This window comes from Moschus berezovskii, chromosome 24, assembly GCF_049115385.1.
Source record: "Moschus berezovskii isolate FMDL1 chromosome 24, NW_MosBer_1.0, whole genome shotgun sequence".
Classification (NCBI taxonomy): domain Eukaryota; kingdom Metazoa; phylum Chordata; class Mammalia; order Artiodactyla; family Moschidae; genus Moschus; species Moschus berezovskii.
In genome coordinates this window covers 30,151,284-30,170,410 of record NC_142483.1, presented here as the reverse complement: position 1 = coordinate 30,170,410, position 19,127 = coordinate 30,151,284, and the positions used below count along the sequence as shown (strand labels likewise).

General features: G+C 42.1%; 1 protein-coding gene across 6 annotated transcripts in view; it reads left to right on the top strand.

Annotated features, from left to right (window-relative positions):
* The window catches only part of FOXP1 (forkhead box P1), a 401,475-nt gene extending 389,669 nt beyond the window's left edge, over nucleotides 1–11,806 (top strand). For all 6 annotated transcript variants that reach the window (XM_055414316.2, XM_055414317.2, XM_055414313.2 and 3 more), the window contains 2 exons: nucleotides 1,314–1,480; nucleotides 7,047–11,806. In XM_055414316.2, coding sequence (XP_055270291.1) covers nucleotides 1,314–1,480; nucleotides 7,047–7,191 — 312 coding nt within the window. In that variant the 3' untranslated portion in view covers nucleotides 7,192–11,806. The remainder of the gene's footprint in view (nucleotides 1–1,313; nucleotides 1,481–7,046) is intronic.
* Nucleotides 11,807–19,127: the final 7,321 nt, after the last annotated feature.

Here is a 19,127-nt window from a genome sequence, read left to right as displayed (position 1 = left end):
AGTGGGCCTGGCTTTGAAGTCATCCCTTAGCGAGTGCTGTTAGGTGTGGGCAGGTCGTTCATCCCTGGGCTTAGATCTTGAAGGCGTTTCTGGCTTTGGACCTTGTACAGCGAGCGAGACTGTGATTATTTGGAACATGCATTTGTCTGCAGCCCGGCTCTGCACCTGTTCTCTCTTCACTTTGGGCTTTTACTTGGTCTCTAGAGCCAGGGTTTCTAGAATCGTTTGGACTCTTGTATCACTGACCAGTTGGGAGTCACTGCACCAGATTGTCTTGTGGTTGTACTTTTACCTCCTTAGGATGGAAAACCAGGCCGATTGTAGTCTTCAGAACAAGTTTGATAAATCTTGGTCTAATTACAGCTGCCAGTTTTTGAAAGTCTGTCTTCTTTAATAAAATACAAATAAAATGACCCAAATGAAACAGTATGGACACTTTAGCCCAGTGAGAGGTCTGACTGTTGTCTGCATCTCAGACTGGGTGGTCGTTTTATTCAAGTGCAGATAGGAAATGAACAGTATATCCGACCATAGGGTTTAGGATATCTTTCTTTTTCTCTCCATTTCCACACTTTTTTGCTGACACTCAACTTAGAGTGACTTTGTCACCTTTGATATAGATGTACTTACGTACCCCCAAAGAAATACAATTTACAGCTTCCTTTTGCCAGAGATTTCTTTTTTCTTTGGTCCTCAAATTCCAGATGATTGGTTGGAACCTGAAAGACTGCATAGAGTTACCTTCAACCAGTTATCTCAGACTACACTAAAAAGATTCAGAAATCATTAAAACAGAAATGATGGGGAGGGGAGATAAAAACTGATTCCAATTCTATAATCTCTTCCTTTTCTATAGGATCTGAGACGTAAATGTTTATGGAAGTTCTCATAAGTTTGGGCTCTGCAGCCAGAATAATCTGATCAAATCTTTAATATCCAATAGTGGAGTCATCGAAGTGGATAAAGAAATGAAAATTCCATTACATTTCCCTGTGATCTGGAAATATTCAGTTCCTATTGAAAAACGGCTTCAGACAGAAAACTTGTTATGAGGTAGCCTTGTCTAAAGCTCGTGCCTCCACTGCACAGCCGCCTCGGTCCCTCCAGCTGTAGCTCTTTGGAACCCAGCTTGGGACATGTTGTCATCAGCTTGACTCTTAAAGCACAGCCCTTCTAGACCTATGAGAAACTTGTCTTTTCCAACTATACCAGAATGAATTTAGACTGAAGACCGTGGAGCCCACCTGTAATTGATAGCCTCCCTGTCTGTGTACACCCTGTGTCTTCATCCGTTTTCTTTGGGTTGATGGCAGGCTTCGATGGCTGAGAACAGTATACCTCTGTACACTACCGCTTCCATGGGAAACCCCACTCTGGGCGGCCTGGCCAGCGCAATCCGGGAAGAGCTGAACGGGGCGATGGAGCACACCAACAGCAACGAGAGCGACAGCAGTCCGGGCAGATCCCCTCTGCAAGCCGTGTGAGTACCAGCCACCTGCAGCACCTCTGCCATCAGATCCCCCTGGTTTTATGCCACACGAGCCCTGCTCTGACTGCTCTCAACACCTTTTCTGTCATTGCTGACTTCCTGGAACCCAGGTAGAAGTGGGTGCTTCCAGAAATGTTTTAACTCGGTTTGCAGCTAAAAGGACCACTTATATCCGACCCATAAAAGCAGTAGGCTTCCTGCAGCCCCACAAATGCCCAAAGTCACAAAGGGGATGATGCCTGTGCTTTTTGCCCTTTCTCAGTCAGCTCGGGCCGTTATTTCAGCCCCCTTACCTTTTCCGCCCAGAAGCAGTATGCATCCTGTGACACAGTTCGCTGTCTGTTCAGTGTGCCCGGCACCCTGAACCCAGCAGGGCGGGAAAGGATGCTTGTTTATTTGGTTGTGGGATAATGGTGAGCCGCGCACGCCACGCTGAAATGCTATTACCAAGCATTAATGATGGCACGAAGGAAAGACGGCATGATTTATAGATTGCTCTTAAAATATCAAAAGGAAAATTAATAGGGGTATTATAGCAGCAGACGGCAGTATAATGAGCACGCCCGGAACCGTGCGGAGTGCTGGGTGAGGGCTGTCTGTCCAGCGTGTGTGTGATGCCCCTGGGGGTGGGCGATGGGAGGCAGGCAGGGTGACACAACTCCCTCTCTCGCAAGAAGAGTTTCAAAGAGCGAAGAAACCCCATTTACCCACGTAGGATTCCCCAGGGATGCTCTTGAATGACAGCTTCTCCCTTTTAGCGACTATCTGTAAAACCAACACCCGCTTTAAAGGAGTAAACCAATGCAGTGTTTACCATGCAGTGAGCTCCTAGAAATAGACCCCTTGTCTACACAATGCTTCTGAATTACTGACCAACATCTTAGTTTAAGAGCATTTGAGTGATCAGAATGTAAAATATGACCTGTAGCAATTAGCCACAGAATGAATTGGCATCTAACAACAAAGGCAAAATGCTGTCTGCCAGTGTGGGTCGTTGGTGGCTTTGGAGGAATCTGAGATTTGATTATTTAGCATTTGAATTTCATGCCCAAAGTGCTTTGAAAAGGATCTTTAAAGATGAAAATAGTCTTTTTAAATTCATAACAACAGTCCCTTAGCATCTACTCCACAACATTTTAAGAACTTGTTTCTCTTTCACGCTGCCACTGCCATATATCATCCTTCCTCCAGCAACCTGGTGTTTCTGACTTTATTATCACACCCGCATTCATCTTTAAATCACTGTCATGACAGGAGTATTTACTAAGATATTAAGGAAGTTCAGAGCAAATATAAATTGTTATGTATGCTACTTCAGGAAATACTCACTGTGGAGCAGAAACATCTGAAGCTACCGAGCGGAAGAGAGAGTTTTTCATAGAGTTTTTCACAGAACTCCAAGGTTTCATTCCTGTGTTTATAGTAAAAGAAAAAAAAAAATCACTGAAAAAAAAAATAAAGGAAATCTATTTGGATAAAAACTCACACAGCAGTTTTGAGTGATGCTAATTTTGCTGTATAAGATAGTTACCATAAAGTTAATTTTTGGAAACCTGGAGTTAACCCCAGTATAACCAGAAGTCTTGCTTTACAGCTGTCAGTTTAATTTTTAACAAAGTGAAGATTTTAGTGGCAGTTTGTTTTTTTTTTTAAGAAACCCTGTATACAGATGTCAAAGAGCATACTGCTCAGACCACATGGGTGTACAGTACAGTAAATTATTTTGCTAAGAGAATGATGCCATCAGCCCATTTCCTGCGCCTATTCTTGGTGCTGCAGATGCTTACCCATTTTCATCTCACATTTCCATTAAGCAAAGTCTGTACTGATGGAGTTTTAATTCTTACCCAGCATGCATTACCTGCTATGATGCAGGCTGTCTCCTAACCTTTCTATTCTATTGGAATAAGTCAAATCGTAAACTGTACAGCAAGGCTGAAAGGACCCTGTTAGTAACGGCCCACCTGCTATCTAGTGTTGACATAGAATTCTTCTTTCTTACCTTTCCTGTGACGCTCAAATACCACGACATAATTTTCTGTCTTGGAACACTACAAAGTAGTCCCATAAGTAGGGCTTTGGAGTATTCCTAAGCCTGGGAGGAGCTAAAGGAGCTACAGTACGAAGCACATACTCCATGCTGTCCCCACATGCTCTGAACACAGTGCCTTTAGACACCAGTCAGCTCGCTTTAAAAACTCTACTGTTCCCACAGAGGCTAAAGAAAGCAGTCAGATCTAAGAAGGAACATGTGGGGTTTGGCACAGTTATTCCCTGGAAGCCCTTTCGGAAGCAGAAATCAGAGAAGGGAGGAGGTGACCAGTGAATGTAGAAGGCACCACGCGCAGCTCCGTTTCCCAGGATGCACAGGGTCTTAAGGGGTTTGCATCTTACCTGAAATGGATCTTGCATGGAAAGCCATTCTTTCTCATTCTCCAAAACCCTACTTGCCCATGTTCCTGCAGTGGCCCCACTCAGCAGGGGGTCTGCTGGTTTCACAGAATGTCATGAAGTTGGATCTCATTTCCCTAAAGTTCTAAGAAGCCTTAACATCTTACCTGGTTGTGTTGGCAGCTTGTCACACCGTAGATCTGATCAGTTCACATTTGCTGGGGCTCCACTCGATAGTGAAAAAGCGAAAGTGAAGTCGCTTAGTCGTCTCCAACTCTTTGCGACCCCATGGATTGTAGCCCACCAGGCTCCTCCATCCATGGAATTTTCTAGGCAAGCGTACTGGAGTGGGTTGCCATTTCCTTCTCCAGGGGATCTTCCCAACCCAGGGATTGAACCCAGGTCTCCCGCATTGCGGGCAAACGCTTTACCATTTGAATCAGGGTACACAGGGTCGTCACCTGTGTCTTTGGTATGGAAAATAATCTCACTGAAGTTTGCCTGAAGATTTCAGGGGGGAACCAAATGCTCTCCCATGTGAACTCTACCTTGCTGGGGTTGGGGTTACCTGATACTTTCTTTTGCCTAGCCTAACATTTGTCAAAGTCTCAAATTATAAAGCAAGAACTTCATTAAGACTCTCCAGTTGTTCCTGGGGTCTCCCACCGCTCCCACCCATAGCCTTGTATCATTTCTGTCATCAGATTCAGCTTTATAAACCTGAAAAGATGAATATATCTGGTAGTGTGAAGAAAAATGAAAATAGGAAAATGGGAAACAGCTGACTCACAGTTCAGGCAGCACACAGCCCTAAAACACTCTTGTCCACACTGTTACTAGAACCATGCCACCAGAGGACAGGAGTGGGTGAAGGAGCAGTTCCAAGAGTGCTCATAGGAAGCCCAAACATAAAGTGATGTTCACCACTGTCAGTCACCCGAGAAACACAGTTGAAGGTCACCGGAACTTTCCTTGTACCTGCTCAGCAACACACCATATTTGCAGAGCAACATTTGGGGCTGATGAGCTTGGGTCTACATTGATAGAGCTTCTCTGGAAATTAACATTGCAATAAATCATAAGAACCATAAGATGTTTTAACCTCTGCTCCAACAGTTTCATTCTCAGACATTTATCCTAAGCCGGTAAATCAAGCATAGATAGAAAGTGGTCACTGTATTACAACAAAGAGCACAGCAGGGTTGAAGGGGACAGAGGCGAGAAAAAGACAGTCCCCAAACGCCCAGTATTAAGGGGCTAACATGTCAGTCAGCACAGTGCTCATAGAGTCATAAAAATTAAAACTGTAAAGGTAGCAAAATAACATTCCTGCTATGTTTGCAATATGTGAAAACATGACCCCAAATGGGAGAGGATAGACAAAATATCCTCCCTTAACTAGGGTTTATGGGTGATTTTTTTAAAAAAGGAATAAAAATCCACACACCCAATTCTTCCCTAAAGAATATAGGGGAGGGGCCTATCAGGGCTGACTTCCCAGGCATGTGATGAACACAGCCTCACAAGGATCCCACGCTTGAAAGTTTTAACGCTCAGCTGTTCCCATCTGGAAAGTCTCAATGAATTTTTCAAATGCATTTTCACTTCACAGTGGGCTCTGCAAATTATGCATCTGGTCCTGGATCTTGATGCTGAAAACAAAGAGGACCATTAACAAACTAAGAATAGACGGAGCCAAACTAGTGAAACATACTCTAATACAACCTGGGCATATTTCATTTTGCACATAGTTTGTAAGAATATGGCCTCTGTTTTTTTAAAAGCTATTTATCCCGACATCCACCTCCAAACTCTCTAGGCTTTGCTAATTGAGAGTCAGTTGGTCTTCTGGAGGTCCCCGTGGCAAGGGCAGTCCAGAGCACTCCTCTGTTGGTTTTACAAGGTTCAAGTGGCCTTCAGGGTCTGCATACAACATCAATTATTTAGGGAGGCAGCAGTCCCCAGCACCACCTCTTATTACTAATACTTGATAAAGTCAAATGAAAAAATCCACCCTTGGTAGCCTGTCCCTGCAATGAGATCTTTTTTTTTTTTTCTTTTAAAACTTGAATGGGGACCGGGTTTTACAACTTGAATGGCTCTTTTACATATCAAAAGCCCCACGTCGGAAAGTAATTTGTATTTGCAAAAGGATCGGTTGTAAATATGATTTACGAACAACATTTCTCAGTTGTTATCGGAGTGGTTTCTGTGGTCCCCCGCCGGCCCCTTCGGGTGAGCTGCGCGCTGGGCTGCACTGAGCACGCTGGCAGATCTCATCAGAGCCCAGTGCGTCCCGGTGGCCGCTACCAGCCGGGCCTCTCGCTTAGTCTTGTTTACAGCTGACAGTGTTATTATTCTGACCGGGGCTCTGCTTTCTTATCATATTGTTGTGTTGAGCGCACCTTTTCCTCTCCGTTTGTGTTTCCTGGCAGGGCTTTTCTTGCCTTATTGACAGTTTGTAAAAATATGCATTAATTTGGAGTTTCCAGCATGTATCATGGTGTCTCTTTGCTGTGTTTGCTTGAAGTTGATTAATGATAGACCCTCGCTTGGGGTCGGTCTCCGGAGAGTTCTTGCACAGGTTCTGCATGTTAACTAGCAAAGCAGAACACACAACGAGCCGCGATTAGCCCAGCCTCCAGTATCGGTCCCCGCAAACTACCCTTGCGTTACCGGCTCTTGGTTCATGGGATTATTTCAAGGTTTGTTAGGAGGCCACTCCGGGGCCTGTTAGCTGCTACCCAAAGCGAGTCCTTGGACTAGCAGCATCAGTGCAGAGCTGGTCAGAGACGGAAAGTCTCAGGTGGCATTTTAACAGGGCCCATGTTAATGCGCGTGCACATCACACTGCAAGAAACACCATGGGAGGACTCACCCACTGATGCTGCCATCCAGAGACCCTTCTGGGATGATGGAAACCTCTCCCTCTGTGCAGTCCAGTATGGCAGTCAGCAGCCTACACCGTGGCCCTGGAGCACTTAAAATGTGGCCAGTGCAGCTGAGCAGCACAACTTGAAACTGTCTTAATGTTTGCAGTCCCACGTGGTTAGTGGCTGCTGTATAGAACGTCTCAGCCCTAGACTGTGGCTTCCGTGTTACCCAGAACACCCAACTTACCTTGAGCTGGGACGTCCCCTCAGTGAACCTTCTCTTGCTTTTCCAGGCATCCTGTACACGTCAAAGAAGAGCCTCTGGACCCCGAGGAAGCTGAAGGGCCACTCTCCTTAGTGACAACAGCCAACCACAGTCCAGATTTTGACCACGACAGAGATTACGAAGATGAGCCTGTAAATGAGGACATGGAGTGAACATCTGGGCAGGCCAACCCCAAGAGTGTGAAGATTGGGGGGAAAAACACACACACAAAACAAAACATGTCAAAAGTTGGCAGTGAAATCGTTCTCCATTGGTTGTACAGTCTGGAGGATTTTTCACTACATTTTGACAACTCTGCAACGTGTTAACTCTTAGTGCCATCAAGAATCCCATTTGGGAGTATTTTTGATTTTTCTACTTTTTGTTGAAAAAAGGAATTTGTACTCTGTGCATTGGATGGACTTGTTTGGTACTGGGGATTTTCCTCTCTTAACAGTCAACATCAGTGTTGTAAATTCGCTAAACTGATTCACTTTTAGCAGCAGACTTTGAACTGCAGTCCTGCCGACGTTGCACAGCGAGGACACCCAACTGAGCATGTGCGCCTGAGCTGCAGACCAAGCCTCTGCCCAGAATCTAAGGATTCCAATGGACGACCTATTTGCACAGTACTGCATGTTGATTATCACTGCCTTTACTCCATTTTTTTTTTTTTTTGCTTCCAGTTGGGATGGGGAAGGCCTTTGTGTGTGTATTGGGGGGAGGGTTTAAAAATAATTATCCCAAACTTTTTAATGTATTGCCTTTTTTTTTTTTTTTGGCTTCTCCTATACCATTTTAAGTTCTGACCTCAGGCCTCCATTTGGGCCCGTGGCCTCTTGGAGGCTTCAAGTTTTCTGTACCTTGTGATGAATGTTAATAGGTGTTTTTATTATACAAAGCTGAATGTCATTTCTCGTTCGTAGTTTTCTGTCACTCATTCCATTTCCCTTCAGACATCACCACTGTTTTCTCAAAAGTCAGAAAACATTCCGTTTTGGTCTTTTGTAAAAAGGTCCCAAATGCTGCACTCTACATGTGAAGGTCCTCTCACCCAGACGTGAAGTTCCTGCCAGAAAGAGAATGAATGACAGAAAAAAAATATATTAGAGACACCCTAGGAACCATGCAGATTCATTTCACAAAGCAGTATTGGAAGGTGGGAAGGGGGTTGTTTCAGATTTTCCTCCTTTTTTTTTTTTTTTAAATATTGTACCTACTGTCATTCTTAATAAATGCCACAGCATTTACCAGCACAAGGAGACATAGGCAGCAGCCCCTCTTCCCCCAAAACCAAAAAAAAAAAAGACCAACATTGACAGAGTGGCCGCAGAAGGCTTTCCCTGGGATGACCTGGTTGAGATGGGCCTCAGGCTCTCGCAGTTGTTAAAACCAGCATGAGTTGCTTTGTTTGCAAAATGGCCCCACAGCTGACTTCCCTAAACAACTCTGCTGAAAGTGCCGGTGGCCCCCAATGGAAACATCCATTCAGACCTGCTTGGTGGCATTTATCTGTTTGAATGCAAATCAGATTTCGATTTGAACTTGTTCTGTGAGTTAATGAGGACTGGGCTCAGCAGAGGCTGAGGAGTTCATTCCCACTGTGCGGATCAGGTGTAGCAATGCAGTCTGTGAGGCGGCATCACCCCACCAGTCCTGTCTCGGAAGCCAACAGCGCGAGGCATCAGGTAGATGGGAGCTCAGCCCGGTCTCGGGCTGTTGGGGAAACAAACAGGATGTGCAGGACGTGCCACTCGTGGGTCAGTACAGCCTCAGTCCTTGAGTCCTTGGAACCCCTGAATGCTTCCACTTGCACCCCCTTTCCTGTCATTTATTTATCTAGGACTGTAGCTCTTGTTTTAGTTCGAGAGCCGTTTGGAGAGCTTAATTTATATGCTTTGTACCTTTTTTCCCCTAAAATTACCAAAGATATTCCACAAAGTTAAATTATGTTCTCTGTTTTTATGCTTTATCTGATGAAGCCAAATATCCTCTTCTTGTTGATCAAAGGAGGCAAAATAATTTAGAGGCAATTGATGAGATATAGGCTATTGCTAACTTGAGACAACTGCTCCTTCATCATAGAGGACATTTAGGAGACCAAGTAGGTAATGGAACCAAAGTAGTTACTTTTTTTTTTTTTAACAGTCATTTTTTGTTGTTTGTTTTTTTCCTACAAAGACCAAAACTCATTCCTATAAAGAGAAATTATGGGGCTACTGAAGGGAGAAATAGGATACAGTATTAAGGGTGTACCATCTCCAAGAAAACAAACCAACCAACCACAGTGTATGGCATATGAAACTTAGGGGGTGTCCAGTCCAGGAGACAGTTATGGTAAAATGAAGGTAAAATTCAGAGAGAACAGAAAAGCTTCCACAATTGAACTAGACCGTGTAATAGTATTTCTAGAAGACATTTCTTTTCAAAGAAAGATTGTATGCCACTTTTGTTTTAAGGACTGTGCTATGATCACTGCGTTCATTTTAGTTTCTCTTGTCATATATATGCTCCAGGTTTTTGTTTTATTTTTTTAAAGGTTTTCTTTTTGTCCTTCCTTTCTTACAGATTAGGCTTGCCTCAGCATTTTTCATTTAAAAAAAAAAAAGTAACATTCCTATCCACTCACAAGCTTGGTAGAAAAACTTCTTTGGCAGTTACTTTTGAAGCTTCACACTGCTTTCTCTATAAAGGGCAGTCTGTGGTCACTCGAGACTTACATTTTTTGTTTTCCCCAACTTTTCCAGGCAGCGTCATGATGTGCAGGCAGTAGCCAGACAGGGTCATGGGAAGGGGGCCCTGTGCTTCTAAACTGAGTGGTTGCTGGTTAGTTTGGTATTCAAAAGAGGATAAAAATCTGGTAGATTAGTTCATTCTCAGCATGTGTAGCTAGACATGAGTAAAGTTAACAGCATGAGAAACTGTTAGTACGCATACCTCAGTTCAAACCTTTAGGGAATGATTAAAATTAAAAAAAAAATACATTTCACTCAGTTGCACTTAGTCGTATGTCTTGCATGCTTAGTCTAAAGACTGTAGCAAAAAGAAAAAAAAAAGAAAAATTAGATTTTACATATCTTTGCAGGTATCACAGCCTTGCAGAAGAACCAACTGAAAAAAAAAAAAAAAAGAATCTCAGGCTTTACAGCAAGCAAACTTCACTCTGATTTTTCCAATTCTGATTCTGTATCCCTTGGGGGTAATCCCAGTTGCTTCTTTAGGATGGGGTTTATTATGTTGTACATATATCCCGATGTGTCTGTGTGACTCTTTGTCTTTTAATGGGGAGGGCGGAGGGTGGTTCTTTTTTTAGATATTGTTCCTAAAAAGGAATAAATGCATACACCTGTTTGTCAAAACACCTTTGCTTTTTGTGCAACTGCTTTATATTAACAATACTTTAAAAAAAAAAAGCTTTGGAAAAAAACTACTGTATGTAATGGAATTGCAGAATATGCTGCACATGTATCTTATTTAGTTATTCTTGCTTTAAGAATATTGGATGACATTTCCTGACATGTGGGAGGGAGAAACTCCCAAACTTTTTTTTTTTTTTTTTTTGGCTTTTAAATTGTAACATAGTTGACAGATTTTTTTTTTTTTTCCCCCTGTTCTCATTGATCAGAGCATCTTGTACAGGTTTTTTTGGTGTGTGTGCGAGCGGGTGTGTCTTAATCTGTTTTTTGATACATTCCTATCCCTTGTGTTTATCCTACCATTGCCCTCCTGGCTATCGTAAATGAGTTCATACATTTGAAAAGAGAAAAAAAAATTGTTGTTTTAAAAAGTGTTTTCTCCTGCTGCAGTAAATACTTTGCATGATGAAATTCCAGGGTCACACTTTCAAAGTTTATCAGTGAAGTAGTGATTAATCATGAGAGTGTCAAAGCTATTGAACTTTTTGTATAAAAAAAAAAAAAGAAAACTTTACAAGGTGCCAAGATGTACAGACAATTTTGTTACTTTTTTTTTTTCCAAAGAAAAGCGTACTTTAGGGAGAACAGTCCCTCGCATCAGATAGATGCACCGTCAGGAATGAGGATCCATCCTATTGTCCCTAGTCTGTCCTTGTGAGACAAGTTAGCGCTGCCTGCAGTGTACCAGCAGTGAAAGGAAAATACCAAGGCTTATGAATGGGAAGAGTGACCGCCAGCCCTGCCACCTTTGGACGGCTCCGACCCGATTCCCAGCGTTCCATCAGACCTGGTAAAGACACCTTGGATTCTTCACCCAAAATGCGATGTCCGTCATTAGCAATTTTATCGTGGGGGAAAAAATGTTAAAGATTTCCTCTCCTTTCCACATTCCAGCTTGATCTCCGTTTCCAAGGGTACAAAGAAGAACATGTTTGTCACGATTCTGAATCTTTGGGGGACCTTTTGCTTAGTGGTAGACCCTCTGGATATTCCGGATGTTTCTGAGAGTCAGTTTGGCTCTTCTCTCTCCCGAGAAAGAGACTTAACAATTCCAAAGGCATCTATGTGGGCCCCGTGTAGTTCTCACAACGTGCGCTACCCAGAAGCCTGCGTGGAGATGGTACAGCCCGGACTGTGAGCTTGGTGCTCCGTGGAGATGTGCTGCCAGTAACAAGAATTTTTTTTCCTTTTGTTCTGTTTTGATAAGGCATAAAAAGAACTCATTCCTTGACATCAGCTGTAATTCCATCATTCCGTGTCTGTGGATACAGACAATAAAAAAAAAATGTTGTGTAGTCAGTACTAATAACTGACATGATCGCATTCTCAAATGCAATAAAAATGCTGGTTGTTCACACTGGTAGTAAAAGTCGCCACCGCCTAAGTTTCTTTCCCCTTCTGACCTGCTGAGAGTGTATGTTCGGCATATGCCTTAGGTTTAGCACCAGCTGCTTCCAACTCAGAATTAAAATCAATCTTAACTAAAAGCTTTCATCATCACCGAGGGCTGAAGCTCTCATCCCTCAGGATTTCAAAGTGAAAGTCTCCACTTAGAGAATTAGGGGGGAAAAACACAGAAAGGGGAAGGTTACCTTTTCTCTCCTGGAAGCACACTGATTTTTTTCCATCATATTTTATATAGAAAAAACAAAATATTGAATAACTAGCATTAAGAGCAAACTAAAATTTCAGAGGAAAGCAATTTCATGAATAATTCATTTAAATTTCACATCTGCAAGATTAGTCATCCAAATAAAATGCTAATGTCAAAAACATGCACCATCTATAATATTCTCATCAAGAAATCTTTTTGCATATAAAGATAAATGCTGAGATTAGAACAAATGATTTTATAAAAATATTCTATCAGAAAGTATGGTCTGGTCCATAGCTGCCTTCCCTGAACCAAACAGTAAAAGCTCCCATAACTGAATATTTCCAGAAAAACTATCTTGATTTCTGAGGTCTTTTAGGAATTTCAGACCTCTAGGAAAATTTGCTATTTCTCTCTAATACTATTCTGTCATATATAAGGATGAATTAATTTGGGCATTCTCTTTGAGTAAAAAAATTAAATTGGTATATCAAAAGCAGCACTTTTAAGTGGCCAAAGTACAATGACATACAAACGTTAGGTATATAATTCAGAGCACATAACACAAGCCAATGGACATCTTGAAAATTAACCTTGCAGTTACTCAGACCAGCTGACACTGAAGAAAATATAAATGTTCTTTCTCAGCATTGTTTTGAAAAGACCTTATTAGGAAAGCTTTTTTTTCATACATATTTTGCAGAGTAGTAGCCCATTTTCATTAACAGTTATGCAACTGTCTAAAAGCCCGCTAGTCTGATAATTAGTGAAATATTTGAACCCTTAATTCTTATTCTAGCTACTACAAATAGGGTTAATTGAAATTCCTTTAAATACCAGGCTTAAACATAAACACTGCTTAGAGCATATGCAGTTCGTAAAATTAAATATGTACACATTTTTTGAGTCAACTGAAAGACCCAAACTAAGTATGTGTGACACTGCGTTAGTGAAGATTTTGCTAGCTGATGCATACAACATTTTTATTTGTATTTCAGGAATTGTTCTAATGCAGGAACATTCTCTGACATCTTTATTTCAGGCTTGCCATTCAGATAAACTAGGCAGCAAACCCAAACTGTTGGTACTTCTTTTAAACGGGAACCTTCATATCAACAGCCTAAATAAACTCTGAGGAAGACCAATTTCACACCAACACTAACCAGCTGCCTGATAGTTTTTACTCTCCCTTCCCCCCAAAAAAGATTCAATCATAGTGTAACTAGTCTTTCTGACTGACTAGGTTGTGCCTTCTTTGATGATACTACGTATTTATGTGTAGGCTAGTAATCACAATTTATCTTTCATCTTTATTGTAGTTGAGTCAAAAGTAGTCTTTTTTTAAAGTGGAGTTGGGTCTCAAACCTTCATTTAAGGAACTGACTGATGGATGAAAGATTTAAGACAATTCACGTTGGAGGGAAATTAAATTACATACAAAAACACTGGTTTAACTGTGGGACAATATTTGGCTTAGAAAACTGTCATTCTAGACTTCTATTTATTTTTAAACAACATTTTATTGTTTAAAAAAACAAAACCCCCTATCATCTTATGTCTGCTCTGATTGTAAAATGACATTCCATGCTTAGTAACCCCCCAAAATACACATATATATCCATTTGAAATGATCCACCAGCCTTTTCTTTGGCTTATATCAGGAATATAGGGAGGAGGAAAAGTGGGGGAAAAGACAAGCTTCAAGTTATAATGTTAATTTGAAGGTAACCGGCCTTTCAAGAATTAATTTCAGCCAAAGCAATAATCATTATTTACCGGCGTGTGACATTTTTATCACTCATCATATTAGCAAATTTCCATTGAAAATGCTAAAATGGTTCGTCATAAGGCAGATAACTGCTCTAGCTGTAAAAATGACCAACACAAGTGCTGGTACTCAAACATTAAATTATACTGTAATTAATAAAGACAGTTAAACTGTCTACTAGCAACAGCAATTTAGGTAACCACATTTGATCAGCTATAAATTGTAACTACATTAAAATTCCAGAAATATTAGCAATATGGATTACTTGATGGAAGTCACTGCTGATCACCAATTCACTCTCTTTTTTTTTTTTTTTTTAAACAACGGAAGCACAGGTCAGGTTGACCACAAATCCGTGAGCGAAGATCAGGCCTTAGCACTTTCAATCTTGTGAAACAAGCAATTACAAATAGTTGCATCGATTTGTTAAAAAGCTTTAGGTGACATAAATTGTTTCCTGTTTAGCTTATTGCTCTGATACATAAATGTCACCCAGTCCAGCATTTGTGAGGCCACAGAAGAACACAGGGTGACTTCCAGGGATGAATTTGTCAGTCCTTTTGTGAGCTTTCTGGAGAGTCGCTCTTCCTGGCTCGTTTCTCATTAATATGAAGGAAAACTATTTTGCTATGTGAATCTTTAATACCAGTTTAATTTTCGATTCTCATCTGGGATTTTGTGCTTGCTTTCTTGCCACTCAACATAAAGCAGCACATTTGAAAAACATCTTCTAAATAGAATAATATTTACAAGGCACTTCAGCCTCTGAAAAGCTGATACTCCTTCCTTCTCAATACAAGGGACTATACTTTGGATTGATATTTCTACACTTAAAATACAATTTTAAATGGCTTGTGCACATTATTGACTTAACATAAATCAAATGTATCACATACTTTCTTTAGGTTGGCATGCCACTTAGAAAAATACATTAGTTTCTGGGATGGGGAAAAGTCTGGAGAAAATTTATTAAATAGAAGTTTTTACTGTAATAGAATATTAATGTAAGCCAATGCTCATTTGCCATTAAGCTGATCTTTTTTTTTTTTCTTTAACATACACATGCTTTTTATTATTTTGCACTCAAGCAAAAATTCCACATTCAAAGACTTTCCATCTAGTCGGGAATGTCTCTGGCAAGAAATACGTTAAGAAATCCTGACCTCGAAAGACAGCAGACCTTCCACACTGAGCTTTAGCCCCACCAGGCAACACATGCAAACTTAAGGTAATGCTAGTCAACAGTGTGGAGTCCAGAGAAACAATTACTCTCTAAATCCTGCCTCACTGCTGCTCCACCAGCGCTCAGACGAAAATGTTTGATTTGCAACATAAAAGATTCATTAATTACCACTTGAATATTTAAAGCTATTTTGCAGTCTAACAGAGACAGATAAAGCAGTGAATTAAAACCTCTAATAAAATTGTAAAAATATTTCAGTAAGTTTACCTGTGTTATGATTTAGGGAGAGATTCAAGCATTCTCACGGAATAGATTCTTAGCAGTTTTCAAGTGTGTATTTGAAGGAAGGAGCTAAGTGTTGCGGGAATAGTTTGTTTCTCACTTTCAAATGTTTACTAATAATTTATTTGCAAATCAAGTTTGTTACTTTAGAATTCCACCAGTGTGAGGGGCAGGGGGTGGGCGAGGATTTGCCAGGCAGGTTGGAGCATGGTATGTCTGATCCAGAAATTAAAATACTTTCAAAAGTATTCAATTAGGCTGGAAGATTTAGAAGCCCTCATATGAAAGGGGTGAGTTCCTGCCCACAAAATGCAGCAAATCTAGAAACAGTCAACCCCAAAAACAGCCCTACCACTTCTACCCAGCATTAGCTGCATTTATTTTATTATCCTTTATAGCATGTCAGTGTTTGGATCCTGGAGTGCTAGAAGCAAGCAGTACCCAGCATGTTCTTCAAATCAAATGCAAGAGAACCCAAATGCCAGGTGACCAGACCCAGCCCTGACCATACAATCTGGGTGACTTGGTGAGTCACTGGGTGACTTTCATCTTTGGTCTTCCCCTTCCTCTTGCTGTGAACTGAGGACATTTAACTACATGACCAGAAGGGATCCTGCCAATTTTAAGTAAGGTTCTAAACATTCAACAGATTCCCCCTTGGGGACTTTTCTTGATAAAATTTATGATCTCACCATGAATGACTTTGCATGGTACTCTGTTGTCTTTAACCACTATTATAATACTGTCCAATTAAACCCTGCGTTCTAACGTGCCCTATTAGGAGCAAATTTTACTAGCATGCATGCTTCCAACCATCCATCCCTCCATCCATGAGTAAGCATCAAACACATTTGATGACCTGCTCAAACTCAACACTGGAGATAAACTGGGGACAAGATAGAGTGTTGGCCCCATCATACCCCCTGGCTCACTGGGAAGAGAGTTCTTAAACATCAGCTTGTGCTGTAAAGCACTGAATGCTAATAAGAAGGGAAGTCCACCCATCCCCTGGGGACAATCAAGAAGGCTTCTGGGAACACACCATGTTTAAGTGAAACCCAAGGGTCTCTCTAAGAGTCTGTTGGCTTGGAAGAAGGAGGGAGAAGGTGCTCTAAGCCGAGGCAGAGGGCTGGAGTATGAGGCAGGGCAAGGTCAACAAGAAATTTTATAGAAAAACACTAGAGTCATCATGGCAGGGACCATAGATCAGGCGTATGGCAAAATCATAATTCTTGTTGCCAAAGCCAAGTGTTTTACACAGTCCAGTTCAGTAGTTCCGAGGAGGTGATGCTACATGAGCTTCACGTTCCAGGGAGGAAACTGCCCCTGCCACCCTCTCCTGGGGCCACATGGGCCGCCGCCTTGTTCTCCCTGGGCTCGGAGCACACTTGGGCTCAGGGTTTCTCTTCCCTCTGGAGTGGATGTGCTTTTCCTGGCCCTCTGTGTGGCTCACAGGCTCCCTCCTCGCAAATGTCACAGCACAGTGGCCTTTCCTGACCTCGCGGGGTGCACAGCGCCCGGCTGCCCGCTCCGCCCTCCACCCTCCATATCCCCCTTACCACTTTGTCGTTCCCATCATGCTTAGCGCCTCACAGCATCCTGCATTCACTTGTGTCTTTGCTTATGGTCCATCTCCCTTCGACTACGAGGGCCTGCCTGTATGCTCAGCTGCTGGGTCCCCAGCCTGAGGAGCAGAAATCGACACTCAAAGTTGCTGAATCACCAAGCATCACCCTGCCTTGTGGGGAGAGGTAGACTTTCAACTTCTACAGTCAGATTCCAGAGCCTGCCCACATAAACCATTCCACTATTTTACAGCCCAGCAGACCAGGAACCAGATCTAAGATTCTCACCACAAACCCGCCAGGTAGGAATGATGAGCTGCATCTTACAAATGAGGACCATGGGATTCCTGGGTGACACGCTCAAGGCTGTGTGGAGGAGAAGCTGGAGGGCTGGCATTGGCCTCCCTGGCTGATTCCATTAGCCCCTCTCTTGACACTGGTCCCAGCACTTAAGTCCAAACAACCTCTCACCAAAGGTACCAAGTAGGCTCACGTGACTATGCAACTTTCAAGTGCAATCACTGATGTCCATTTTTAAGATATTACAAAGTTATTAAATAATGTGGAGGAAAGCCATTTAAATCTGAGCCTTATACATACAGCCTGTTGTGCCCAGTATTTTTTAAATTTTAAATTTAAATCTAATTGATTTGCAATGTTGTATTAGTTTCAAGTATAGAGAAAAGTGACTCAGTTTTATATATATATATATATATATATCCATTCAAGATTCTTTTCATACCCGGGTTTTTACAGAATACTGAGTATAGTTCCCTGTGCTACATAGTAGATCCTTACTGATTATCTTGTTTATGTTTATGTTAACCCCAAAGTCCTAATTTGTGCCCAATATTAAATGCAACATCAGGACAACAATTCCCAAGTGTGGTCAACACTCTGAATTTATTGTTTGTCATAAGATTTTTATGACTTGACTCCTGTCAAAGAGGACTATTTCTGCTCCTGTCTGAAATGGTGAGCAGCCAGACACCTTCTTGAGTCCTTCTATAAAGTCCATTAAATGTCTTCCTAACAGGTACATTAAAACGTTTATATCCAGAATCTCCACCTTAGCTGAGATCCAGTGTCCCCGGCAAAATGCCCAGAGAAGCTGTGAGCTCCTTGAGGACAGACTCACTCTGTCATGTTCCCTGCAGGACCACCCTGAACAGGCCTCGGGCACGATGAGAGTGACTAAGGGCAGAAGCCGGCAAGCCTGCAACTGAAGCCAGAAAAATGGAATTGGCCCTCTTGATAACTGTGCAGCTTTGGGCAAATGTCTCTAAGCTTCAGTAAGCATTCTCACATGGCAAGAGATAGGTATAAAGACTAAACAAGAGTGTGTGTGTGTGTGTGTGTGTGTGTGAGTGTGAGACATGGCAAGAGATAGGTATAATATTGTGTGTGTGTGTGACTTTGTTCCCCAGCAGGCATTTCTCTCTGCAAGCACAGCACCCTTATTCATTACAGAGCACCCTCCCTTCCTGCCCTGTAAATGTTACTTCAGGAGCATTTTAACCTTCACTTTAACCTTCTTCCCCAGAGGTCATCCCAAGTCTTTATTAAAACTATTGAGAGAAATACTCTTCTTGAAGGAACTATTGATTGGCCAGGACAAGAGCTGAGAGTCCTAACTGACCATTTGTGCTATAATGTGGAAAGGAGTCACCTAAATAAAAGGAAATAAAGGAAACAGAGACAAAAGAGAAAGAGACAAAGGTAGAAGCCCAGAAAAGTCTGAGAGCTGAGGCCAAGACCAAGGCAGGAAGCCAGGAGAGGAGACCGAAACCGACACTGGGGACAGAAATAACAGATACACTGATCACATCATTCGAGCTCCTGGAGGCAGCCATACCTGAAGCTACAGGTACACTTCTGGCTTTCAGTCATGTGAGCCGATAACTTCTCTTGCATCTGCCAGTTTGTAATCAAATACCCCTAATGAATGTACTGTGGAGGGGAGGGCAATTCACGGAGGAAGCAACAGGCATCAAAGCCCTACTATAGAAAAGAGCATTCCAAGTTCCAGGATCTGAAAGGAGGCTCTCAGGTTCAAGTACATCAAAGGAGGCCTATGTGTCCGAAGCCCCAAAAGTCAGGGACGGCACAGGCTAGACCATGTTTGAGACAGAAGCCCAGACTGAACCACTCATAATCAAGGTCTCATAAGAAAGAGTCATGTGGCATGCCAAATCCATGTTCTGAACGATCCTCCTCCTATCATTGTATAAATAAGATTATAACCTTAAACACACTGTACTGGGGAGAAGAGGCAGCACCTCTTTGGAGCTGGAAGAGAAG